The sequence below is a fragment of the Carassius auratus genome, chromosome 8, assembly GCF_003368295.1.
Source record: "Carassius auratus strain Wakin chromosome 8, ASM336829v1, whole genome shotgun sequence".
Taxonomy (NCBI): Eukaryota; Metazoa; Chordata; class Actinopteri; order Cypriniformes; family Cyprinidae; genus Carassius; species Carassius auratus.
Genome location: NC_039250.1, coordinates 6,871,488 through 6,896,545, shown reverse-complemented (window position 1 = coordinate 6,896,545; position 25,058 = coordinate 6,871,488). Strand labels below are relative to the sequence as shown.

General features: G+C 37.1%; 2 protein-coding genes across 6 annotated transcripts; one reads left to right on the top strand and one right to left on the bottom strand.

Moving 5' to 3' along the window:
- The first annotated feature begins 4,735 nt into the window (after positions 1-4,735).
- spata6 (spermatogenesis associated 6) lies at positions 4,736-17,323 on the top strand. 4 transcript variants are annotated; one of them, XM_026269379.1, is made up of 13 exons: positions 4,736-4,864; positions 5,743-5,880; positions 5,985-6,033; positions 6,138-6,179; positions 6,615-6,739; positions 6,956-7,036; positions 10,287-10,700; positions 11,522-11,639; positions 12,812-12,852; positions 12,959-13,053; positions 14,878-14,974; positions 15,748-15,842; positions 16,870-17,323. In XM_026269379.1, exons 1-13 carry the CDS (start codon positions 4,775-4,777, stop codon positions 17,051-17,053), a joined length of 1,569 nt encoding a protein of 522 aa, XP_026125164.1. In that variant the 5' UTR covers positions 4,736-4,774; the 3' UTR covers positions 17,054-17,323. The 4 variants fall into 4 exon arrangements, with proteins under 4 accessions (XP_026125164.1, XP_026125162.1, XP_026125163.1 ...); XM_026269377.1 differs by having other exon boundaries at positions 12,947-13,053; XM_026269378.1 differs by having other exon boundaries at positions 11,522-11,648.
- On the bottom strand, positions 17,099-24,849 carry LOC113107125 (deoxynucleotidyltransferase terminal-interacting protein 2-like). 2 transcript variants are annotated; one of them, XM_026269373.1, is made up of 7 exons: positions 24,694-24,849; positions 21,306-23,272; positions 21,048-21,177; positions 20,799-20,894; positions 17,970-18,134; positions 17,645-17,754; positions 17,099-17,495 (listed from the first exon to the last, which is right to left on the bottom strand). In XM_026269373.1, exons 1-7 carry the CDS (start codon positions 24,766-24,768, stop codon positions 17,390-17,392), a joined length of 2,649 nt encoding a protein of 882 aa, XP_026125158.1. In that variant the 5' UTR covers positions 24,769-24,849; the 3' UTR covers positions 17,099-17,389. The 2 variants fall into 2 exon arrangements, with proteins under 2 accessions (XP_026125158.1, XP_026125160.1); XM_026269375.1 differs by having other exon boundaries at positions 21,306-23,269; positions 24,694-24,844.
- Between the last annotated feature and the right edge of the window lie 209 nt (positions 24,850-25,058).

Below are 25,058 nucleotides of genomic sequence, written 5' to 3'. Positions count from 1 at the left end.
AAGTCAGATGCCTTTTACAAAACAAAAGCCAAAACAACAATGTTGGACGAATATGAGTTGGAGAAGTACACAGACAAAGAATTAATGAAGCTTTTCTTTAAATTGCACCCAATACTTCATAATGTAACTGCTTCACACAATAGATAGCCTTCAGATTTTTGTTTAGCTTTCAGATGGTCTCTTTTGACAGCATCTAATCTAAAGCTTCTCGAAATTTGTTTTCCTTCCTCCCAAATTTTTTACCTTAATTTTTTAGTGTAGAATTTAATATTTTGATCATTTCACACAAAATTCACATGCTCAGCTCATGGTCACATGTCATGCAGTAAACAACGAAAATATTTTATATTTTTTGTGTTTTATTTTAAAATGATATATTTTAATTTGCGTTTTCATCAATTCACACATTTAGAAAACCCCACTCTTAATAATCATATAATATGGAAATTGTATATATATATATATATATATATATATATATATATATATATATATATATTAGTGCTGTCAAAATTAGCGCGTTAACGCATTCGATTAATTTGAAATATTTAACGCGTTAAAAAAAAAATAACGCAATTAACGCGGTTGCAGTTTTTTTTATTTCTGGTCGTGGCCTATGTGTGTTCAACGTGCAAAGAAATATGGATAAGACCAAGGAAGGACTTTTAGACGGAAAGTTTCAGTATAAAACTCTGCCGGATTACTCTTCAGTCTGCCACAAGAAACATTACTCTTCATTCAGTCTGCCACAAGAAACAGCAACATTAAAATCATGAACTCAAATGTCATTGTTTAAAAAAAAAAAAACAATGACTGTTGTAACAGTGCGTAAATCAGACCTTTCTGTAACGCTAACGTTAATAAGCTTAAACCAAAAAAACGAAATAATTGTGTAGCGGAGTATTTTTTGTACACAGTGCCGCGAACTGTCAATCACTCCTCGTGCATCACTGTCCTCCTCGCAGCTGCAGCAACTTGCGCTCTCCCTCTCTTCATCAAGCTTTAAAACAAAAAGGGGACAAAGAGATCATATTGTCTTTGTGCATAGGCTATAGATTAATTAGATAAATGAATATCTAAATTTGTGCCTTGCCGTCTACGGTATTTTTTTAGAACTTAGAAAAAAGATGCTGCAGCCAATGAGCAGCCAGCGGGGGCTGCAGGACGACTCAACCTCCGCAGACAGTTTTTAATGTTTATCAGACAATAAATACTCAAGATTTTGCTTTAGTATAAGTTCCGGGACAATTAGGGCCAGATTCGGGAGTCGGGACAACAGTTTAGATTTCGGGACTGTCCCGAATTTTTCGGGACGTCTGATCACCCTTCCTGAAAGAGCTGCATTACTTAATTAGCTTGAGTCTGACCTGCAGTGATAGGATTCGATTTTGGTGAGGTGTCAGTCAGCGAATCATCAGATTCTGGTCTTGTTCTTGCAGTATTCAGAGTCTGAAGCCAAGAAAACATATTAAGTGTTGTTGTTAACTGTATTTGATTTTTAACCGAACCGAGCGTTGTGTACACACACAACGTGTTTCACACACCTTCTCCGGCCACGTTGAGTTGTTGACACTTAAGAGTGGGAAAAGCGACACATGCGCTATTCACTTGTGTAACTTAAGGGTGAATGGGTAATGTAGTTTCTGCTCTGGGTGGGATGAATTAGGAAGCTTGCATTGTGAAGGGCGCTCTGAAAATCGGCAGTGCAGGTAAAAGATTAAAACCTCTATTAAAACAGATGTCCAAATGAGCGTACCGGTACGCTACAAGCACGTTCTGGGCGCACGGAGAGGTGGCGGTACGCTCAAGAGCTATATTTGGAAGTGGCTGTACTAAGTACCGTGCGTACCGGCCCACTTAAAGCACTGGCAATGACTATACTTTGGAATTTTTTTGCAGTCCACTTAGAATTCAAAATGGAAATCATTTTTGTTTTTTATTGACATTGATTGTTTTGAAATTCAAATGGTACTTACATGCCTGTGTTTTTATTTCTGTAATAAATATGGCTTTCAAGCCAACAGTTAATTTGGAGGATATTGATGGTTTATTGCAGGTATGTTGTTTACATGAGAAAATCTGTGTTACAAGTTAAACAAAAATTCCAATAAACAATCATATTTTGAATTTAAATAGTTTCTTTGTCTTGAGTTTACATTAATTATTTACATTTTACATTTACATATGCAAAAAGTTTCAGTCTTTTAATTGCGATTAATCGCGATTAATCGCGATTAATTTAAAAAAATTGTGCGATTAATTAGTTAATTTTTTTTAATCGATTGACAGCACTAATATATATATATATATATATATATATATATATATATATATATATATATATATATATATATATATATGTATATAATTTACTCTCTAATCTCTACTCTTACAAGTACTGTCACATGCTTTATTTTCTGTATAATTGTCACTAAACAAGGGGTGGCTTATCTTACCCTGAACTTTTGATTCTTACAAAACTCCTCTAAGAAACATCCTTTATGTCTTTCAGCTCTCTCGATGGCTCATCCACCAGTCATCAAGTAAACAAAGCTGGAAATGGAAAGGTTAAAGGAGACAGAAAACCCCATGGAGTCAGGGATTACTAAAAACACAGGGAATACTGTATGGTTCCACATCCTCGAGTGAGACGTTGTGAACTATGGTCCACTTGCAAATTAGGTTTTCATATCAGCCCACCGCAATCCACCAGATATTTGTTGTCTAAGTTTGTATGTGCTGATAGGACTCAACGACTGTGAATAAGTCTTCGGTATTAATTCTCACTTGTGAGATATTGCACAGAGAAAACATCAACTGCAAATTATCCCACCGGCTACATTTATTGCTTTTACAGTGCTTTGTTGAATACCAACTACTTTCTTTGCCTTGCATTTGGAGTTGTCTGTTATCAGTACAGAAATTGTATTTCGCTCAGCGGTGCTCATTCTGATAAAGTGATTACTTTTATGAATTCTTTAATTGTCTAGATAGTCATCTTGAGTTATTTATTCAAACCTCGATGTTTGAAAATTGCTTAAATAAAAAGCAATTGACCTGTAATGTTTTAATATATGCATGCTTTGTGTTCATAAATTTGCTTCGAATAAAGTGTTTGATAAAAAATGGCTTTCCAGTATCTTATTAAGTGCTTATATTGAAATCGTTTTGAAATGCTGTTAAAAAAAACAATGCATTTTAATCCCCTCATCATAGTCTCAGGGCAATAAGCATCAACACATTGTTTGCTCTGCTGTTCACCAAAGAACTCTAATACGGAGTCTGTTAAGCCTGTAACACAGCGTCTCCAAACAATGTCTGATCTGTCCACACACAGAACACAGTGTGAGGGGGCTGAAATACTGAATGGCTCAAGCTATCAGTCAAGAAGTGTGAAAAGCAGTGTGTACTTTTCAGGCCAAGTCATTCGGAATAACTGAGGCAATCAGTCAGAAAAGGCAAAAACAAATGACTTGCATTTTAGATGGTTGAAGAGAAGATGGCGAGAGCTAATGTGAATGAGAAAACACATCCATCTACAGAATCTCGACAAACACACACACACACACAGGTAATGGTGCTGTCATACCTAAAAGCCCTTGTGCTTATGGAGAGCCTCACCTCCCCACTGCGCTGTCATTTTAACCAGAGCCTCGAACCATTAGTCCCTTAAGCTTGGCTCACCTCACTGCCACAAACACATCCTAATTGCCCTTAGGCTCCTGTGAACTGTTTGCATTTCCCTTCTTAAACATCGACATGGTCCATTCTTGTGCACAAGTTAACTGGCCTCTGTGATTCTCTGTGAGGTCTGTCTCTCAGCACTAAAAGTGGTATGGTTCACTTCGAGGGCAGATTCTTATTGAACATCATTATAAGCTGCTTAAAACTGAGACTTAGTGAACTAATGTCACCCCACTTTTAGACATTTCTACTTCCCTTCACCCTACGTGTTTAAAAATAGTAATTACTTTTCAGATTCCCGTGTCTGAATGTGTCCTCGTGTGTCAAATCACTCCTGGCCCCTCTTGACTTAAAAAAAGCAGTTTTTAGGACCAAATGCTCCTAACTGTGCATTTTCTTACCAAATCTTTACAAGATTCACTTTTGACAGAGTTGACACTAATCTTGGGTTGGCTTTTCAGCATCCAACAATTGTTTGTCCAATATAGAAATATCCTGTTATATTAAATTTTAGTTAAATTTTAGTTATTTGTTTTATGAAGTAATACATTCAGTTGTTAATTTACAGCAGTATAGCAAAAGTAATAGTATTACAGCAGTCAGCACAATAACAGCAATAAAATGCAAATGCAGCAATAAAATACAGTATTTAATTATTAATTTAAATGATTAATTTACAGTCTTATGATGATAACTATTAGTATTATAAATATTACAGAAATGTATTTGTGGTTGATAATTAGTAATTCTTATTATAGCAGCTACAGTATTCTGTTGTAAAGTCAAACTAAATAAGATGGTTTTATGAGAAAAAAAACAATACTTTTATTAAAACTACAGCAGTTGTACTGTAGCTTTCATATGTTATATTCTTTTTTTAGATTTATTTTAGATTTTATTTTTTTGAATTTTTTATACTATTTTAGAGAGAACTGAACTCTAGCCTTTAGCTAAACTTCTACTTTCCGCCTTAACAAAAAAACAATTGTTATTACTACATTTATTTAAAGGTTTTACATTTGTCGTCATTTCCTCGCGGTTTCAAGGAATGGGAACTTGGGCTGTTGTCATAGCAACAAATTTTTAAAACATGGGCGGATTAACGCCGCCCAAGCAGCCTTCAGCTTCACAAATGCGACAAAAAGCGCTAAAATGCACTGTCGAGGTGGATATCCAATCTGTAAGTATATCAGCCCGCGTCCCATTCTGCCTTTTTCACTCAACGACAACACAAATCTTCCTGTTTGCGTGTGTTATGATAGACGTTTACGTGTTAGCATACTGTTAGCAACAAGTGGCTAACAGTGTACCACGGATGTTCATCGGCAAAGCTGCAACGAGCAGAAACATGATAATAAACTGCCCTGCATTCATTCCAGCCTCCGATGTGTTTATTAAAAGCGATGCACATGCAATCTACTTCATTTTCAGCCAGGCTGTTAGCATCTAACTTACGTTAGTAGTTTTTGGTTCAGTCGGAGCTTTTGTTTTTCATACAGTATAGTGCATCATGGATATAGGAGAAAATATCTTCTGATCTGCAGGAAATTGTGGTTATTTTAATACTGTAATCAAAGTGATCACTCTTTAGACATTCACATTAAAGTGTGACTAGGAAGGGGAAGTAGTTGCTTTACATTCGGAGATAAGCAAGACATGTTAATTAAGTAATATGTTGTTTTTTGTAAAAATCGTTTTTGTAAAAAGTTCGCTTGGTAAGATTTTGTTTTCATGTTGAGAGATTTTTCAAATCTGCATTCATTTAAATACAAATAGACTAAAGACAGTAATACTGTGAACTGGTATAAACAAACAAAACTGTTTTCTATTTTAATGTATTTTAAAATGTGAGGGCAAAACAAAAATTTTCTACATCCACTACGTTTAGTGTCATAAGATCCTTGAGAGTGGCACTTCAGTGGCAGTGATACTTTTTCCAGGATTCATTGAAGAATAGAAAGCTCAAAGGAGCAGCATTGTACATGAAAGATCATGTAAAATAAAATGATAAAAAATATGGTGTAAGATGATCTCATGTTAATGTTTTTCCTCCTATAGATAACTTGTCCAGGGGTGGTGCTACCATCCCAAGAAGACATTTATGTGAGTGTTCGGATAATGGGCCAGTATCAGAAGTCCAAGTGTGTTCCTCCAGTTTTCCCTCTGCTGCTGCATGAAAAAATGGTGTTTGTGAAGGTAAGACTTTATTAAAATGTCTTTGAGTCATTTCGACCTGTGACACATGCTATCTTACTATCTGATTTCTTTTATTTTGTTTCTTCTCCCATTCTCTTCGGCAGACCTTTGTGGGAGCAGTTGATCCGGGTGCTGTAGCTGAGCATCTGGAAAGTAAGAATACTTTGGGCTGACTTCAATTTGTCCTGTGTTCTTTCATAAACTTTAGATCAATAAACTTATATACTTTTCCATCATGTTTTTTTCCTCTGCTGCAGATGATACAACATCTTTAGAGCTCATTCAGCTCGTTCCTCCAGGTAAGATCTCACATCCATTCCAGCTGTAACACTGACAGATTTGTGAGGCTGTAGATTGAGTTCTCTAACATAGCGCTGTAAACCGAAAAAAAACATTAGATTTGAGCTAAGCTTTGATTGAAGGCTCCAGCTTTTGCTGTTGACGCAACGACCGAATTCTCAGACCTGCCAGTACAATTAAAAAAATTAACCAACATCAGCAGGGGAATACATACATTATTGGACCGAGCACTCTCATTACAGTATGCCTAAATTATGTGGCTTTCAATGGAGGTCTTTTGGGCTGAGATTTTTTTTTTTTTTTTTTTTTTTTACACACAATCTGACTCTCATTCTTTCCTGTTACTTTATTGCTTTAAAACACAAAGAAACAGCTGTCAAGAAAAACGTACAGAATTCACCATTCCATCATGTATTTTTTATTTGACTGTGCAGAGGGTGAGATCCTGGCCACGTTTGAAGATGACACCCGGGAGTTTCTGTATCCAGGCCCTCGTTTGACTCCCAGAAGCCCCGGCCCAGAGAGAGAGATTCTGATGAAGAGATCCATCACCTTCCCCGTGCGTGTGTCTTCCTCTCAGCGTTTTTGTCATATCTCTGATGCATCTTAAAAGCCGGTCCCATTTTCCTGCTATTTGCTTGAAGACGTAGATTGTTTTGGTAAATTGATCTGCCAAGAGTGTTATTATCTGCATTTGCCCTCTGTCTTTTCATCATTCGAAAAGTTTTGTGATGTTTTTTTTCTGCTCACTATCTCTCCTGTCTTGTTCCCTCAGGGAATCTCTCCCAAAGTGGAGTTTTCAACGACGTCTATTATTGAGGAGTGTGATGTGAAACATGGTCAGCCTGCCATGTCTGTGAGTCTCGGGGCTTTTGTTATTGCCATTATATTGCAGCTGGTATGTGCTCCGTTCCAAAAGCTAGCGCGCTGCCTACATAGGCAGCTGCCTTTGAAGGCGTCTGGCTTCTGGAACGATGGCTTCTGTATGATGCTTCTGCTCGTTATGTTTTGGAACAGAGCAATTATTTGTGATGCTATATGAAAAGCAACACTGAGGTTTAACGGAAAAGGACCATACGAAGGCTTTTTTTAGATGTATGTGGGAGTACGATGGGTCTCCCTGTCAATCAAACTGTCTGTTGCCATCTGTGCCACTTTCTGCTGTCCTTCTAGTGGCCTCACGCCCCCTTTCAGGATGCTCTTTTTACCATGCAGGTAATTACAGAGAATTGGCTCTTTTCTACTTGGATCGGCGCTGATCAGTTGGACTTGACCGGTCCAATTTGTTTCCTCCATTACTTGCTCGCAGACCTCTCGTTGCGTTTCAAATCGCTGATTGAGTCTGCATCCTTCATGTCAAGTTTCTCAGACCCTCGTTAGACGGCTTCTGCTGTTGACTGTCTCTTCGGTCATGTTTCATGTGCTTTTCCTCCCTTTGTGGATGTCTCTAGTTTGGACTTGACACGGCATTCTGTAAAGCGGGCTTTCTCGGTGCGATTTGCATGCATTTGAACGGCGCTTGTTTCTTGTTTAATAAGCTACTTGTGGTGCTGGCTTTGTTGTTTCAAGGACATCCGGCTTTATCTCCCATTACCAACACCAGCCGAGCCACTAATCACATCAGACAAGCACGACTCCTGCTTTAAAACGGCCTCTTTGTCCCTCCGTCCAAAGAAAAAGGAAGAAGAGAGAGGGAGAGAAGAATAAAAGGAGAAAAAGCCACTTAGTTTAATTTCATTAAATCTTGACTCTTCAAACGGCAATCGCTATCAGGATTTACTTTTTTCTTTTTCTGCTTTTTAAAAATGACTTAATATGGCAGGATGTTCCAATTAGCATTTAAATTATCGTTGTTTTTTTTTACATCCATGTAATGCCATTATCATATTAGGTTGAGACCGGCCAACAAATGCAATTAACATTTTTAAAAACGTATTTACCCAGGCAGCGCCTGCAGGAACAGTTGTTATTGGGGCTCAGAATTATGTTAGCTGAGATTAGAGTTATTGAAGTCATTTGCCTGCAAAGGTGAGATTGGAACACTGAGGAAAGGTTTACATCAGGTTACATGTGTACATAACAAGGAAAAGAGTGGATTAGCCCGGTACGAACAGAAAGAAGTTTGCAATATCACTATAATAAAGCGTGACCTTATACTCTCTTCCTCTGGGATCTTCTTTTCCATTTTTGTTTCAAAGGTGAAGAGTGTAATTTCATGCTGTTGTTATTGCTCATAGTAAAGTATTCAAACAAACCCCTAACCCTAAGTATTAAACACTAATGTTTAACTGTGCTACTGACATGAATAGCCACCTTAGCAACTGTGTTGCTATATGCTAATAAAAATATAGAGCACCTTCGCAACCACACATATTCCCTTGACTTTCCTTCAACAAATGTAGTTATTTTTCTTTTACCTCTTAGCTTTTGAAAATTTTGAAATATTATATAGAAATTATAATTTTTGAACATGTGTCATTTTAGCATTATATATGTGTGTGTGTGTGTGTGTGTGTGTGTGTATATATATTAATATATAATTTTTTTTTATTGTTAAAGACATTTTCGTTTTAGGTGTTTGTCATCTTTATTAGTTCTCATTTTTTATATTTCTATTTAGCTTTTTATTTCCATTTTAGTCATTGTACTTTTTTTTTTTTACACATTTCATGAAAATTTATATTTAATTTTATTTCATTACCACAAACATTTTTGTAATAGTTTAAATTTCAGTTAATGATTACACTACAACTATGAATTCTATTCAGTGAATAATTCAATGAAGTCTTTTGGTGCGTTCGATTTTATGCGATGCTGCGCAGACAGATGGACGGCTGACTTGAAGCAGTGCATGTTGGTTAGAAATTTTGTCTGACTTGAACCGGCGCTGATGCCATGTCACTTTCACGTGTGGCATCAAAGTACCGCAATAGCCTTTCGAGAACAGCCGGCTAACTCGGCACAGCTTTTTCAGAGCGACTGCAGGAGTGCTGATGATGACAGCTGTTAAACGATTGGACAAATTTACCACATGACAACAATGACGTGTGTTTCTAACATCTTCCTTTCCAATACTGCTCACAAATCTGTTTTTAGAACCGTAAAACCTATTTTACTATAGTCGCAATGTTATATTGAGTGGCGTTTAAAAAAAAAAACACTGATAGACCCACACTTTATTGGTATTTATATATTATATGTTTATGTTGAACTTTATTCTTGAACAGATAGTGCTGTATTAAAGAGGTTATTGGATGCTTCTCTATAATGATATAATGATAAAAATCCACCCTAATCTACTAAAATCTTTAGCCCTTTCTCAAATCAAGCCAATCTCCGATGTGATGCACAAAAACAGGCCCCTCCCACGATTGTTTGATTGACAGTAGCATTTCAGCACAGACTGGACTGGTGTCTTACTTTAGACCCGCCCTGAGTGAGCTGTCATCAGTCTGCCATTGTTTCACCGCCGGAGCAGATGTACACAAGAATGACTCCTAAGCATTTGAGGTGTTCTGTTGTTGATGTAATAATGAACATAGCAGTCATCATTTACTCTCGAAATATGAACCACTGAAGACACAGTGGATTACGTTTGATTTTGAAGGGAATGTGCCCCCGATCTTCCTAAATGTGTTCAAATGTTCACGCGAATCATTTGGGATCCAGCTTCACCTATAGGAAAAGTGTTCTAATTAATCTTTGCAAATCAACTTTCCTAATAATGTGCTAATTAGCAAATATCATGATGAATGCAGCTAAAGTAAACAGTCCCTCAGAGAGCAGCACGGGAGAGAGGGGCGGGGTCAACAGAGCTCATTAACATTTTTAGGAAACTGCTACTAAATGGCCTGCTCTAAAACGAGATGTTTTTGACAGGGTAAAAAAGGGTATTGTTTTTTTTACACTACCATTGAGAAGTTTTAACCAAACTATGTTACAGACTTTTCATTAAGACCCTAAAGAATCATATCAACTTGTGGAAAATGGGCATCCGATGACCACTTAAAGCAGTACATAAAAAGTGTTGCTGTTGCTTATAAAACGTTTCTGAAACGTCTGTGTTTTTGACAAATAATGTATGTTATTCATTTCATCTGTGATAGAGTATGCAAACACCACAAGAGCGTCACTACCAGGAGCAGAAAGTGTCCGACTTGACGTCTCCGCTTTCAGTTCCGCCCCCGACTGCAAGCGGCTACTCTCGCCGATCAGTCTGCGCAGCCCTGCATGATGTCAAACATACCTCTGATGTCCCTATCCAGTCATGTGCTCGTACCTCAACTAAACCCTGTCGTGTAAGAACTTCCCCTGCAAACTCAAAGAAGAAGAAGAAGCCAGACGCAGCGCCATCCAGTGGATACAAGAAGCCAACGGTGGCGTCTCAAAGCCGCGCTCCTGCACCCTACACCCACCGTAAGATGTGTCAGCTGTCTGAGGAGGCCAGACAACGACTCAGCCACCTCAAACTTGGGCCCTACACATTTAAAAAAGAGACGGTCCCTCAGGCTCCATTTGTGGTGGGTCAGATTGACTTATTAAACAATACAAACAGAGTTTATTGTGCATTTTTCATCGTTGGTTAATGATCATGTTATTAACATGTATGCACTTATTTTTAAGTTTGACGTGTGAACTGCGGTATTTTTTTTCTGAGGGCATTGATTACAGGAGACAGACAGCCGTGTCAAAATCTTTACTCGTTTTCAAGACTGAAGTAAAAGCATAAATTCCCCCTTTTGTTTCTTTTTCGTGTTTTCTAAAACAACAGTAAGTACATCCTGGGGTGCAAATATCAAAGCTGTCATGGTATAAAAGGCAGCTTTTGGATTTGTGTCTGATATCATCATGGCATTTTCTGTCACAGGCCTTTTAAAAAGTGGCTAGCCTTTTCAAAGAAAATCCCCAGGCTACAATTAACCTAAGTAATTAAGAGTCAGGCTGTGATTAGCAAATTCTTTCCTCTTATTTCAGCAGATTAGCCCGTTCAGTTTATGTGTGTTTAAAGTCGGCACACTTGTTTTGCATGAAAACTAAATAGCTCGTTTCATTAGCTTGCTTGGTCACTTTACTATTTAAATGAAGTTCGAATGGACTAATTGAAGTCTGAGAGTATACACAGGCACCTGAGTCTGAGGAACTTCCCTCTGAAGTTTCTCTCCTCACTTTCACCTTCCTAGAAAAGTGATTAACTCTGAAATGAAAGTCAAATTCATTTGAATAATCGATGCTCTGTGTGTCAATGGAGTGTTGATGCACTTCGCTTCACCTGCTAAATCAGAGATGAGCGAGTATTTATCTTTTAATGGGCACCGTAGCTGATTGAATCTTCTGTTTGCAGGTCCCCCGAAGCCCAAACACGTCTCTGATGGAAACCTCCATGTGTCTAACATCTCAGTCTTCTCCTAAAAGAAGCCCCCTACGTCCGCAGTCAAGGAGCTACACCACAGACTTCACAGGTCACTATGGTATTGTGTTTTTACATGTCTATTTGTGCATTTATTCATCCTCATGTTTCTCCAAACCTGTATGACTTTCTTTTATAAATTAAGATACTTAAAAAAAATAAAACAATAAAAAAGGGGTCCAGTGTTGTTTTGGATAAGAATGACTTGAATGGTATGAACAGAAACAGATCTCGAAAAAAGACACTACTGTTCAGAATACTTTTTATTAATACTCAGCTAGGACACATTAAATTGATCAAAAGTAACAGTAAAAAACAATTTTATGAAAGGTTTGTATTTCAATTTTTTTTTTTTTACTTTCTATGTCCCAAAGAATCCTGAAAAAAAAACAAAAACGTTCAGTTTCCACAAAAATATTAAGCAGCACAATTGTTTTGCAACATTAATAACAATAAATGTGTCTTGAGCACCAAATTAGCATATTGGCATGATTTCTGAAGGATCATGTGACACTGATGACTCTATGAATGGCTGCTGAAAATTCAGCTTCTCTCTCACAGGAATAAATTAAATTGTAAAATATACTACATTAGAAAACAATTTAAAAGTGCAATAATAGTTCAATAAATGCAGTCTTAAAAAAAACTACAATAACAAAAAAAAAAACTTTTGAACAGTAGTGTAGCTTGTGTTCTCTAGAAGAAAAAAACTCCGGTTGGAGTGACAAATTATTTTCATTTGTGGGTGAGCTATTCTTTTAAAATAGTTTGTTTTGAGTATTTCAGTCAATTACTGATCATTAAGTATTATATGTGTTTTTCTGTGTACCGTATTTTCCGGACTATAAGTCACACCTTTTTTCACAGTTTGGCTGGTCCTGCTACTTATAGTCAGGTGTGACTTATTTATCAAAATTAATTTGACATGAACCAAGAGAAATGAACCAAGAGAAAACATTACCGTCTACAGCCACGAGAGGGCGCTCTATGCTGCTACGTGCTCCTGTAGTCTACACTGAAGCCCCCTCTCGCGGCTGGAGACGGTAATGTTTTCTCTTGGTTCTAAATAAATGCGACTTATAGTCCAGTGTGACTTATGTTTTTTTCCTCATCGTGACGTATTTTTGGACTGATGCGACTTATACTCAGGTGCAACTTATAGTCCGAAAAATACGGTATTGTGGAAGATGCATTTTACCATATTTTCCCACTAAACTTCTCCAGATCGCTCTCTCCGTGGAAGTTTGAGATCAAAGCCCTCACATGTAAGTTACAAAGACCTTGGTTTGAAATATTTCGAGCTGTACAGGAATCCTTGCCTATTCTGACCCTGTTTTCTCCATTATATCTCTTGGGGAGGCATCCATGCAGGCAGCCAGAAGTTCCCCCAAAGATCACTCCACCCCTGTGTCCATCACCTTCAGAGATCAGAGTCCAGTCCTGACGCGCTCTTCCCTGAAAGAACGGTATGTTTAACATCTGATACTGCATTTACTGCAAAGCGATTTAACACGCACTGTCATACTGTTCGATTTTGTCATTGGATTGATTTGTTTTTTCAGAAGGATCAACACACAGAAGCATTACACTTACTTATCCTTCCATAGGTTTAATAAATGTCATGCTTGTACTTTCCTTAAAATCCATCCTATATGATATGCATTTTTCTCAAACGTGCAGTGAGCGAAACTAAAAGTGCTGCCCCTTCGTCCCTTTCCTATGAAGTTCCAATGATGTGGTATTGACTAAATGTGCGGCTCATAAAAACAAAGCCCAGTAAACTGAGCGTCCATTCCACAAATCTATATTGTGATCACACGCAACAGACGAGATGAATTTACTGCCTCACCTTCAAATGACAGAACCTGATGTTTGGTCATGTTTGTTCATTACTTATGAGAAGGGGGTTGGAGCTGCTGAGAAAACAAGGGGAAATGCTATTGATTGGGTTTCAGTGAGATCTAATGCGTTTGACCCGACGCACAGTTTAATAAATTCCGAGAGGCCCTTGTCATTGATCTGAACATCGGCTGCGAAACCGGCAAATGTTTGTTTGTTTGTTTGCTAGTCTCTCAACCGCCAGCGCCTTTTCCGCAGGGGCATGAGCAAACATTTCAAATCAATAGACAATCTAAGTCTTGAGAGTAAATAGTGGGAAATGTGTGATACTATTCTGTCAATTGAAAGCATGACCGGAGTCACCGGCCCGGAGATTAAGACCCGCTCCGCAGATTCGCACAATGAGAGATCAGGCACGTCTTTTTGAGCAGTTGATGGGTGGGGGGTGGGGGGTGGTTTGGTGGGGGTGGGGGGGTGAGTGAAAGAAACGACAGTTTCTAAAAGTTCAGTCTGGCCCTTTCTCTGGCCTTCTTGTATGGTAATTCTAAAGATGGCCAGCGTTCGAACCACAGTGATGCATGACCTTTCATACAGATCTGCTAGTCTTTTTACCTCTATATTCCTTTTAATAAAGATTGCAATTAATTATCTCCTTCTATCTTTTTAAGAAGTGCGTTAATAATATATTGCTAGTTTATTCACACACAGGTTTTAATATTGTAAATCCAAGGACACCGCTCAAATGTTTGTGTAATTCCTCATCTGAGCTTCTCTCTTGTGGCATATTTAGATGCATAAAAAAGAAAATATCAGCATTTGCTACAGGGCTGGAGATAAATGTCTCTGTATGTGCATTTGTGATTTAACTTCATGATTTAACTGGTCTGAAATTTACAAGTCCTATTTCCCAAGATGACAGAGCTCCAATGTAAGGGCTATAGCACAGACTAGTGGTTTGAGCTGGTATTGTTGCTATTTATTTCAGTATTTGGTTTCTTTTATTTCCAACTTAATTTTTATTAATTTTAGACTTTTTATTCTTACATATATACAATAATGAATATATAAAAAATTATATGTATCTATAAATTGAAATTATTTTACAATTATAAAATTGTAAATTTATATTTAATATATAGGTGTATATATGTGTATATATATGTGTGTGTGTATATATGTATGTGTGTGTGTGTGTATATATATATATATATATATATATATATATATATATATATATATATATATATATATATAAAATGACAAATGTAATAGTAAAAATTATAATAATACTATAAATATTAGTTTGTACAAATTTATTATAGTTGTCGCCTCTATTCAGTCCTTTGTAGTAGATTTTCTTGTGGAATTCCAAGACTATTTTTCATATTTAGTTAAAGACATTGGTCCAGTTGATTTGTATTTTCAGTCCTGTTGTTTTCCATTCATTGCAGTTTCCAGAGTTCCTCCAGTCCCTCACAGTCGGAGGAGATCCACAAACGAGTGCAGAGAATCCTGAACATCCACGCACCCCGCTGCAAGCTTTCTTTCGTACGTCTCGCCTGAGATCGCAACTGCATGTAATGCTGTCATTCAGTGCACACGTTAACCCATGCAAAAGCAATCTTCAAAACATTCATTACGGCACATGTCAGTGTTTCAAACGTCCTCCATTGATTCTGTCAAGCGCTCGGTGTTCTTCACATCCATTGTGTCAGGATGTGCCGCCACTGTCTTCCAGGAAGTGAACGAGGTAATCACCTTACGTGCTCATTCTTTCTGTTCACTCGAGTCGTGGGCCGCTTAAACGCATCACCGCCCACGCTGTGTTCCGCTGGAAGAAAAGCGAGAGAGTTCTAATTACTCTAAAGCTTCCCCAAATCCCCCCTTAGAGGAAGAAAGGAGTGCATTTTCACTGGGAGGAAGGTCTGCAGGCTGACGGCTGTCGTTACAGGCTCATCTTTTACAGATAGAAGAGAGAGAAGAGATGCCACAGTGGCACAGTTGGGTGCCAAGCGCTGCGTGGCTGAAGCCCAGCTCAAGAAGAGAACTGTGTAATCCACTCCAGAGTTAAAAAGAGAGAAGGACTGGGATTTATTTTTAAGAGTTTTAATCAAGCAGTTCAAAGGATTTGCTTTTATGAGAGTTTCACTCATATTGCATTAGCAGATTTTTGAAAAAAAAAAATTAATTAGTTTGGTATATTCGGCAGCGCTGCATATCTTTGTGCTAATTTCACCGTATTATAATTACAGTTTGCTTTATTGTATTATTTAGTGATAATGATTTGAATGTTTTCATGACTAAAGTGTGTGTGTTGTCAGGATGAAGAGAGTGAGGAGGAGGAGGGGGTCAGACAGAGTTTACATGTTTCTACCCACCATGACTCTGTGATTGACAACCGGCTACCACAGGACAGGTGAACATCACCTTATCTCAAACAGTTTAGGATTTCTAGTTTAAATGAAAATTTTAATATTTCTTTGGTTTTATTTATATATATATATATATATATATATATATATATATATATATATATATATATATATATATATATATATATATATATGGAATAACAGCAGAAGATAGAGTCCCTGCTCACCTGTTAACATGTCACAGTCCTGCAGGGAGGCATGAGGACTGCAGGTGTGGCCAGAGAAATATACGGCAATGTCTTTCATTTTTGTATATACCGAAGACAACGCTACAGGTAGACAGGAAGAACAGCTAATCGTGCTTAACCATGTGTCCCCCAAGACTTGTGCTTAAACTTGCAAGTGCTTTTTTTGAAGAGTGCATATTACCGCAAGAAATCGAAAATCTCGTCTAGGGACTAACAGAGTTTAGGACAGCCCTGCTGTGAAACCAAATATACAGTGAAAATTCTGAATATATAGATGCAAATCGTATATTTCATTAATATAGACATAAATCTGATTATATAGTTTTAAGCCTGAATATATAACTGTACATTGTGAATATGTGCTTATAATCTGAATATTTACACGAACGTTGCAATATATAGTGCCTTGAGTTTACGAAAGACAAACTACAAATAGACTGTATAATAATGATAAATGAATAAGTCTGAATATATAGATAATGTAGATGCAAATTATATGTAAAATATGAAAATCATATATGAAAATCATGAACACATATAGAAGTTAATCTGAATAAATAATTAAACATCTGATTCTGAATAAATTCAATTTAATTCAAAAATATTATTGGGAGTTAGAATATATAAATGTAAATTGTGTATAAAGTTATTTTAACTATATAACTGTTAATCAGACTGTGTATACTCAAGACTGTATGTGTATATAATGTATATAATTTATTTTTTTAACAATTTCTACTTGGCCTTGAAAACGTAAGCTTGCAGTGGAACATACAGTAAGTTTTAATTTGACATTAAATGTTGTGTCCTGTCCATACTGCAGGCTTATTCCTGGAGAATCATCCGTTCATTCAGACAACGGAACATTCTGGACTAACAGAGCGGGTGCGTACACAGGAAAGCCCCACAGAGCTGTGTTTGAGGACAGCTTGAGCAAAATCTACAAGAACCTTTACAGGAACGCATCACAGACAGGACACAGTGGACAAAACACCTGGACACAGTGATCTTAATAGATCTATTCAATCAAATCAGGAAAACTGTACGGGTGGTGAGAGTTTGACAAGATGTTATTTAATTTACAGTATTTACTACAGTACGCTTTCTTTGGACTTGATTAATTATGAATCCACAGAGGTGTAATCAGTCAGACAATCTCTAAAATCATTGTCTCTGTACAATCTGCATGTGTTTCTTTTTTACATGCAATGCATATGATTATAACACTAAAAACGGTTGTTCAATAATCCACTGAAAATAAAAATATAGTTGCCTTATATTTACAAAGGCTATACAATTCTTGTTCAGGAAAGAGGACAAAAAAACTGATTAGTCTTATGAAATTATAAATTAATTTTCTTTTTATGAAACTTGTGCTTTTTGTTCATCTTGCCAGCGGCCTGTGCTGCTTTTTCTGCCATGATCTCTTGATATTTCTTTTTGTTATAGCTGAAAAGAAGAAAATATGTATTTTAGTACATGACAATTAATTTAAAACAATAGTGGAGAACAATCTATAATTAAATTCAATTGTCATGAATACAAATCATTCATCACAGTTTACTTTATATAAAACTAATCAGCCACAGCTTTCTTACCTTCTAAACTCTGCATCTGCAAGCAGCTCCTCCACCATGGTCCTTTTCCTTTGTTTCTTAGGGATTCTTGAACTATAAAAGTCTACTGGGTTGTCAACCACTGTACCAACCTGAAACAAAAAGAGCAAAACTTTACTAAAGAATAGAACAATATGCCATTGTCTGCTTTCTTTAAAATGTATGCCTATGGTTGATTGCAACGTCAGGATTTTGATAACCATTCTCATTTTTTGTTTTCACTTTTTTTTTTTTGTCTAAGGAACAATGGCTTTTTGTAAAGTTGCTTGAGAGGAAAGTCTGTTGCTGATAATACTTCCCAACCAACCTGAAAGTACTTGGGAGGTCCTTCTCTGTCATTCTTCTTGTAGAAGCGCTTTGGGTCCATAGCGGAGCGCATCTTAAGTGCCTTCAGGTCGTTTTTGAGCTCTTCTGTTAATTCCGGAGCTCTCATGTTGAACCAGCCATCACCAGTTGTCTTTTCTCTTTCCGCCTGTATGAGACAAATAAGATTAGTTCATTGCTTATAAAACCCTGATGTAATCAAAAGCATGAGCATTACAAACTTTTCCAGAAATCATAACCATTTCTTTAGTATTGAAGATTTAAAGTTACATACTGTACACTTGTGTCTAAGTTATTTCACAAAGGCTACATTTATAGTAAAATAAACAATTATATTTTTGAGAAATATTACCATTTAAAATTACTTTCCTATGTTTATGTATTTTAAAATGTAATTTATTCCTGCAATGGCAAAACTGAATTTTCAACATTAATCCAGTCTTCAGTGTCACATGATCCTTCAGAATTCATTCTAATGTACTGTTCTATACACCTATATAACAGTTAGATTTTTTTTGTAGCATAAATGTATCATACATTTTTAAATAACTCTTTTGTAGCATTCACTTTTGATCAATTTAACACATTCTCAGGTCAATATAACGCCCGATATTTGCTATTTTTCAAATATCTGCATTGTTCGATAAGTTTTTCTGCTTAGCCGATGTGTTCGTGGCACTAAGAGCGGCTGTGCCTGAATACAGTGCTCAAGCTCAGTGTTCCCAATTTAGCAATTTTGTTGCTAGATTTAGCAATTTTGTTGCTAGATTTAGCAACTTTTCAGACTACACTAGCAACTTTTTTTCCAAAAAGCACCTAGCAACAAATTTAGCAATTTTTAACATTTGGCAACTTTTAGCAACTTTTGGAAAGTAACTCTAATCAAAACGGCACACATACAAGCTAGTTAAATAGACTGAGCGGTTGATTCATAATTCCTTAAGATTGCTGTGGAAATAGCTGTAAAAACCAGAAGACAAAAGACAACAAGTGGGCGTGGGGCAGTAGCATGCACGCATTTCTCATTTTTAGCAAAATAATTTAAAGCATTAAGTTCAGAGTACAATTGTTTGGTTAGCAAGTCACAATTTAAAAAAAAAAAGGACAAATTTAGAATTTCCTACACAAGTACCATTAGCACTTCAAAAGGGCTTGTTAAGATAAGTTAAGATGCTGGCTGCAATTGTTCAATATAGCCTAACAGTTAATTTACTGATATACCTTGTTATTGGCTTGTTTAAACTGTTGATCATTTAGGTAGCATTTTAACTACCACAGGGCTTTAATTGTTCAGTTCATGTGTAGTTTCACTGGTTAAAAGGAAAATAGCCTACATAAAATGTAATTGTTCAAAAGTGTTTAAATGTTCAATATCAATGTTGTATTTAAATATAAAAATAAATCTGTGAAAAAAAAAGTGTTGTTTGTATTCATTTAAAAAATGCTGTGTGTATTTATTTTACAAACAAATTTAAATTAGCATTTCAAATAATATCTATGTAGTTTTGCATTGCGATTACGTAATGACGTCATGGCGTAATTACGTCACAATGTCATTTAGCAACTTTTAGCAACAAAACGATCTGTCTATAGCAACTACCCCTGAAAATTAGTTGGCAACACTGCTCACGCTCTCCCTCTTGTTCGCCTTCATTGTTAACAGTTCTGTCTAATACGGATAGAACTGTTAAAGGAATTAATGTATACAGAAAATGTTATAACGATTTCTTTTTATTATGCCTATTAGTAATAGAAAGTAGGGGTGCTCCGATCACGATCGGCCGATCGTTAATGCGCATCTCGTCAGTAAAGCCGGTTTTCTAATCAGCGATTAATTCCATCAGGTGCGTGATTTCACATAGAGCAGCTGTTACTACACAGAGCCGTTGTTAACTGAGAAGATGGGCCAATAAACGCTGAAAATTAACGAGATTTGCGCATCTTCTCTATTAACAACGGCTCTGTGTAGTAACAGCTGCTCTATGAGAAATCACGCACCTGATGGAATTAATCGCTGATTAGAAAACCGGCTTTACTGACGAGATGCGCATGACGATCGGCCGATCGTGATCGGAGCACCCCTAATAGAAAGGCAAACATAATACTTTCGCGTTTGCGGTCAACATTAAGCAAATACACATTTATGTAATTTTAATTTCACAAACCTTGCAAACTTAGTCGAATCCAGCTGTGAGATCTTGTTAAGTGTGCATTTTTATCTAGCATGACCGTGTGTTCTCTGCATGACAGTTGGTCCGCGTGAATTAAATGCTTTCAACTTTAAACTCGTGATTTCAAATTATGCTGTGCTTTATGCATTCGCCCACTGTCATATTAATGTAATTTTCTATGTGTGCTGTATGTTAATAAGTGCACACAAACTTCCCAGAATACTGTGTTTCCTGTTGGTTACAGTGTTTACTTCCTTTTTAATTATATTTTTATTAAATATTTATGTATTAGTGAAAAATACTTTGCCATTTAAAGTATGTTTCTTTTACACATTTATTTTTTAATCCATTGTCAAATGATTTCAAATTTCTTAAATATGAATTTAAAAAAACATAAATTATATTGGCTATGGACCCCCCTGCTTTCCAAGATATAGGAACTGGCTGTCAGAAAACACATATCGGTTCGACCACTATTTATTTTTTTACATTTTACTAAAATCATACTCTGACCCCAAACTTTTGAACAATAGTTTAAGTTTTCAAGATGAATTAATACAAGTTAAAAACTAAAACGGATTTCCCTTCAAGCAGATACAAAATGTAAGACCATCCATTTGTTCAAGAACTGGCGTACTCACCTTGCGCTTGAGTTTAGTAGCATGCTTTGATTCACTGTATGGAGGAACTGAATCTTTTTTCTCAAAATCCGGAACGATAACACTCTTTTTCAGCAACTACAAAATGAATACAACATTTTAGCTTCAATAACATTTTGCACTTTAGCTTCAATAAGCGTTCACATCTCCACAAAATGCTTTGAAATGCTTACGATACTGGAAAAAAAAAAATACAGTCAATGTTTCATCGAATAAATGATTATTATTTACCTCATCTGGATTGTTCTGAGTTTTCGAACTGTTGGAAAGACTCTTTGGGTTGTTGCCATTAAAACTGATGTACAAACCACCAAGTTCCTTCATTTTCAGACCCGTGTCAATGGCACTAGATAGCTGTATACTGAGCGAGAGAAAACACTGTCAGACTAAATATAATATAAACATCAAGTAAATATTGAATCGTTACAAATATTTAAATGTTTTTAATTTTTTTTTTAATTAAACCAATATGAGAAGAAAAAAACTTACAGAGGCTTTTTGGAAGTGAACAGCACAGTTGAATCTTCATCGTCATCCTCATCTTCCTCATCAACAAAATCCTCCTCATACTCTTCCTCTGTTTGCTTGGCATCAACATAATACTGTTTCTCAGACCGTAGTCCAGGTTTAGTGTCTATGACAAACAGTCCATCACCATGTGCCTCTGGTTTTTCTGACGCCTGATTTCCATCAGGGTGCATGACATCATCTTCAACTTTCTGTGAACAACCTTCCTCCTCTGAAGACAGACCTTCATCAGCACTGTCTTCATCCTCACTGCTGTCGAGTAAACTGATCCTTTTTTCCTGGGGAGGAAGTTTCTTGGATATTTCCTCTGTGGTGATCAAATTTGGTTCAGTGTGTGAGCTTGTAGAAGAGCCTTCAAGGTCATTCAATATTACAGAATAATTACCAGTTGTCTTAGTGGTATCATTAGCTTCCTCATAAACGATTACACCTTTCTTTTCACACTCAATCTTGTTCTCATGCTCCTCAACCACAGTTGACACAGGATATTCTACGGTGGTGTCTACCAGATCCTCATTAACAGACTCAGTACATGTTTGATTTGGAACAACTTGGCTCATCTCCACAAGCTCATCACTTCCCATGGCAACATCTTCAGGCTCTTCAATTACCGCAGAAGACGTTTCATCCACAGGTTTTTCTTGAAGTGTCAGAATTTCAGTTCCACTGTCCTCCACCGCCTCAACATCTTGCGAGAAGCTCTGGGGTCCCTGCATCTCGATGGCCTCATCCTGATCAAGAACTAGAGTGGTATCTTCAGCGCTTTCCTCAATCATGATGGATTCTTGAGCTTCACTGGTGTCCATGGTCACAGTTCTATCCAACTGTTCTATTGTGTCTTCAGCTTTATCACCATCATGTACTGGAAAACTTTCAGGATGAGGTTCATGCTCCTCACCCAGTTCCTCAGGCATGGCAGCAACAGTTGTAACAGTGTCACCTACATCAGAATTCAATTTTGCTTTACTTCTTGCCCTGGTTACAGGAACCGCACAGGTACTACTAGAAGACCCAGTTCGGCTACTACAAGGAGTCCCCCTTCCTCTTTGAAGGCTTGGGCTCCCCTGATTATGGCAGACATCATTAGCTACCAATTCTGAATCGGACTCACTAGGTTTGGTTTGACGCCTGGTGGATCTCAACGGACTCGTGCTAGGACCAGACTTGCATCCGTCTGACTCATTTTCCTCATCAACCTTGTTCCTATGGCCTCTTTTCTTGGAAACTGGAGAAGAAGGGGTGTCTGTGGTTTCCTCAAAGCTCAAAGGGATTGGCTGAGTCGGCTTGACCTTCTGGTTTCGAGCGGATCTGCGGACCACAGAGCCATGAAGGCCAGAAACGCTGGAGGAGCATGACTCTGGTCCAGATGAATCTGCTTCTGCAGAAGGAACAGCAGTCTTCCGATGGCTCCTTGTTATACGACGAGTGTCCATAGCTGTAGTGAAGGATACAGCAGAACTGCAGGACTCGTCCCCTGAGGGATCATCATCATCGTTCTTTGCGGCATCTTTTGTAGCAGCTGAAGTCAGAACACGCTTTCTCAGGCTGCGTGGAGCTCTGCGGGAACGGGTCGCAGAGACCTCAGATGAGCAGGATTCAACTTCAGATGCCTCGTCCTGCACAGTGGGCTTTTCCCTGACTGCAGTCCTCCGTCGGGTTCTGGGTGTCACCTGCACCTCAGAAACTACAGAGCAGCAGGACTCTGACTCAGACACATCAGCTTCATTGGTAGAGTTTGGTTCCTTTTTGTCAGCAAGGAGACGTGTGGATCTTCTAGTTTCTCGCTTGAGCGGACTAGCTATTGAGGAGGAGGCAGTACGGTCATCCTTTGGCTCATCTGGCTGGGAGTCATCTGCAAGTTCAGACTGGGACTGATTTTCCTCCATTAGCGTTCTGCGCCGTGTTCTTCTGGTCGAAGGAGTAGGCTGCTGCGAGAACGAGGATATTTGCTTCAGATTATTTGAGGATTCCTTATCAGAATAATGTTAAACATATTTACGTTGATGTTAGAGCATAAAAAATACATAATGTATAGTGATTTATCTGTAAAAGATCGCAATCTTGATTTAAACTCCCATGCAATCCCATTTTCAAATGACAATGATTCGCCCTTGTCTATTAAACCATTAAAACTCATACCAGAACATTCAAATCTGCGTTTGTGCTGCATTTTACTATGTTTGGATAAGAAAACAGCTTAACAGTCTTTTCAACTACACAGAATTAATTTGGTCTTATGGTCATCCATATTAACACCGAAATTCTGGGATAAAAGTTTACAGTTCAGATATAAACACTGATGTCTATAACAGCGATAAAAAAAGAGCAAATCCTCTTTTGAAAGTAATAGGTGCATCAAATAAGGTATGTGTCGATTTTTTTTAAGTGACTGTTAAAAAAACTGTAATTGAATTAGTCTTTCAAGAGATTTGTCCAAAAATGCTGACTTACTGAAATCATCCAGTAACGAAACAAGTGAAGTATTTATGAGTCATTGAACCATTCAAAGTAGTTTTTCATAATTTTAATATAAAGAATTGGTGTATTCAATACATATTAAAAAGTTTATTAATTCATTCAAATGCATTAAACACTTTTCAATCGACTGCAGCAATAATATTTTGTCACATTATTTTGTTTAGTTCAGAATCATGTGAGAATCCTGATCTCTATTTTAGACACACAAATTTGATTCTCATTTTATCCAGAATCGTGCAGCTCCAATTGAAATGCACTAAAATTTAAAATCTAGTCAGACACAACGAGTCAAAAGTTTGGCTTTACTTATTCATTATTTATTTGAAATTAATGAAATTAAACATATCAAGAAAGAAATAACAGCAGGCATTGCTCAGTGACGGACTGACCAATGACAATTTAAAGGTTGCATGAGGGTTTTATTGATAAACTTTTAAAATATTTAAATGATCACGTGCTTTGCCAGAAAGGATGAAAATACTTACAATTCACCCAAAACAAATGGTCACTTTATAGAAAACTAATTCTAATTTATGTTTATGTAACGTTATACATAACGTTATATGGTGGGGCTGACAAGATGTTGTTCACAACAGGATCACAAGGTGTGATTTGTTTCTTATTTGTTTACATAACTCTCAACTCGAAGAAGAATGCAAAACTGACGACGTAAAAATACGAATAGACGACATTAACAAATCACGTTCGTATTCAAAAAGGTAGTCAACAAGTTTCTCTGAGTTGCTCGGGCATGTATGGACACATGCAGCGACTCATTTGAACTCATGAATACATACAACACTGCAATAACAAACACACACTGGCGCTTCCGGGGAATATATAGACTAAACTGCTCAAGTATCCTACATACCGTGGCTCTTGAGTTTTCATCGCTAGTATTTTTCACAGGGGAGCCCACGCGTGTTCCTCTTCTGGTGGCCACCATCTTGCCACGATGATGACGTTTGACGCACTCCCGCTGACGACACGCGTTCTCCGGATGCGCAGTCGTGACGAATTGATGCAGGAAAGCGTCGTTGAGCAGTTTTGAGCGTTGGGTGAGTTGCAAATAATGATATGGATTTTTGTATTGAAACAGTAATACAATTTATTCATTCATTAATTAATAAAATACAATTTTATTGTGCGTTAGGTCTCAGGTTATCGCGTATATCTAACATATAAACACTGAAATGAAAGAAACCCAATGCAAGTCCATGTTTCGTTTTTCAATTC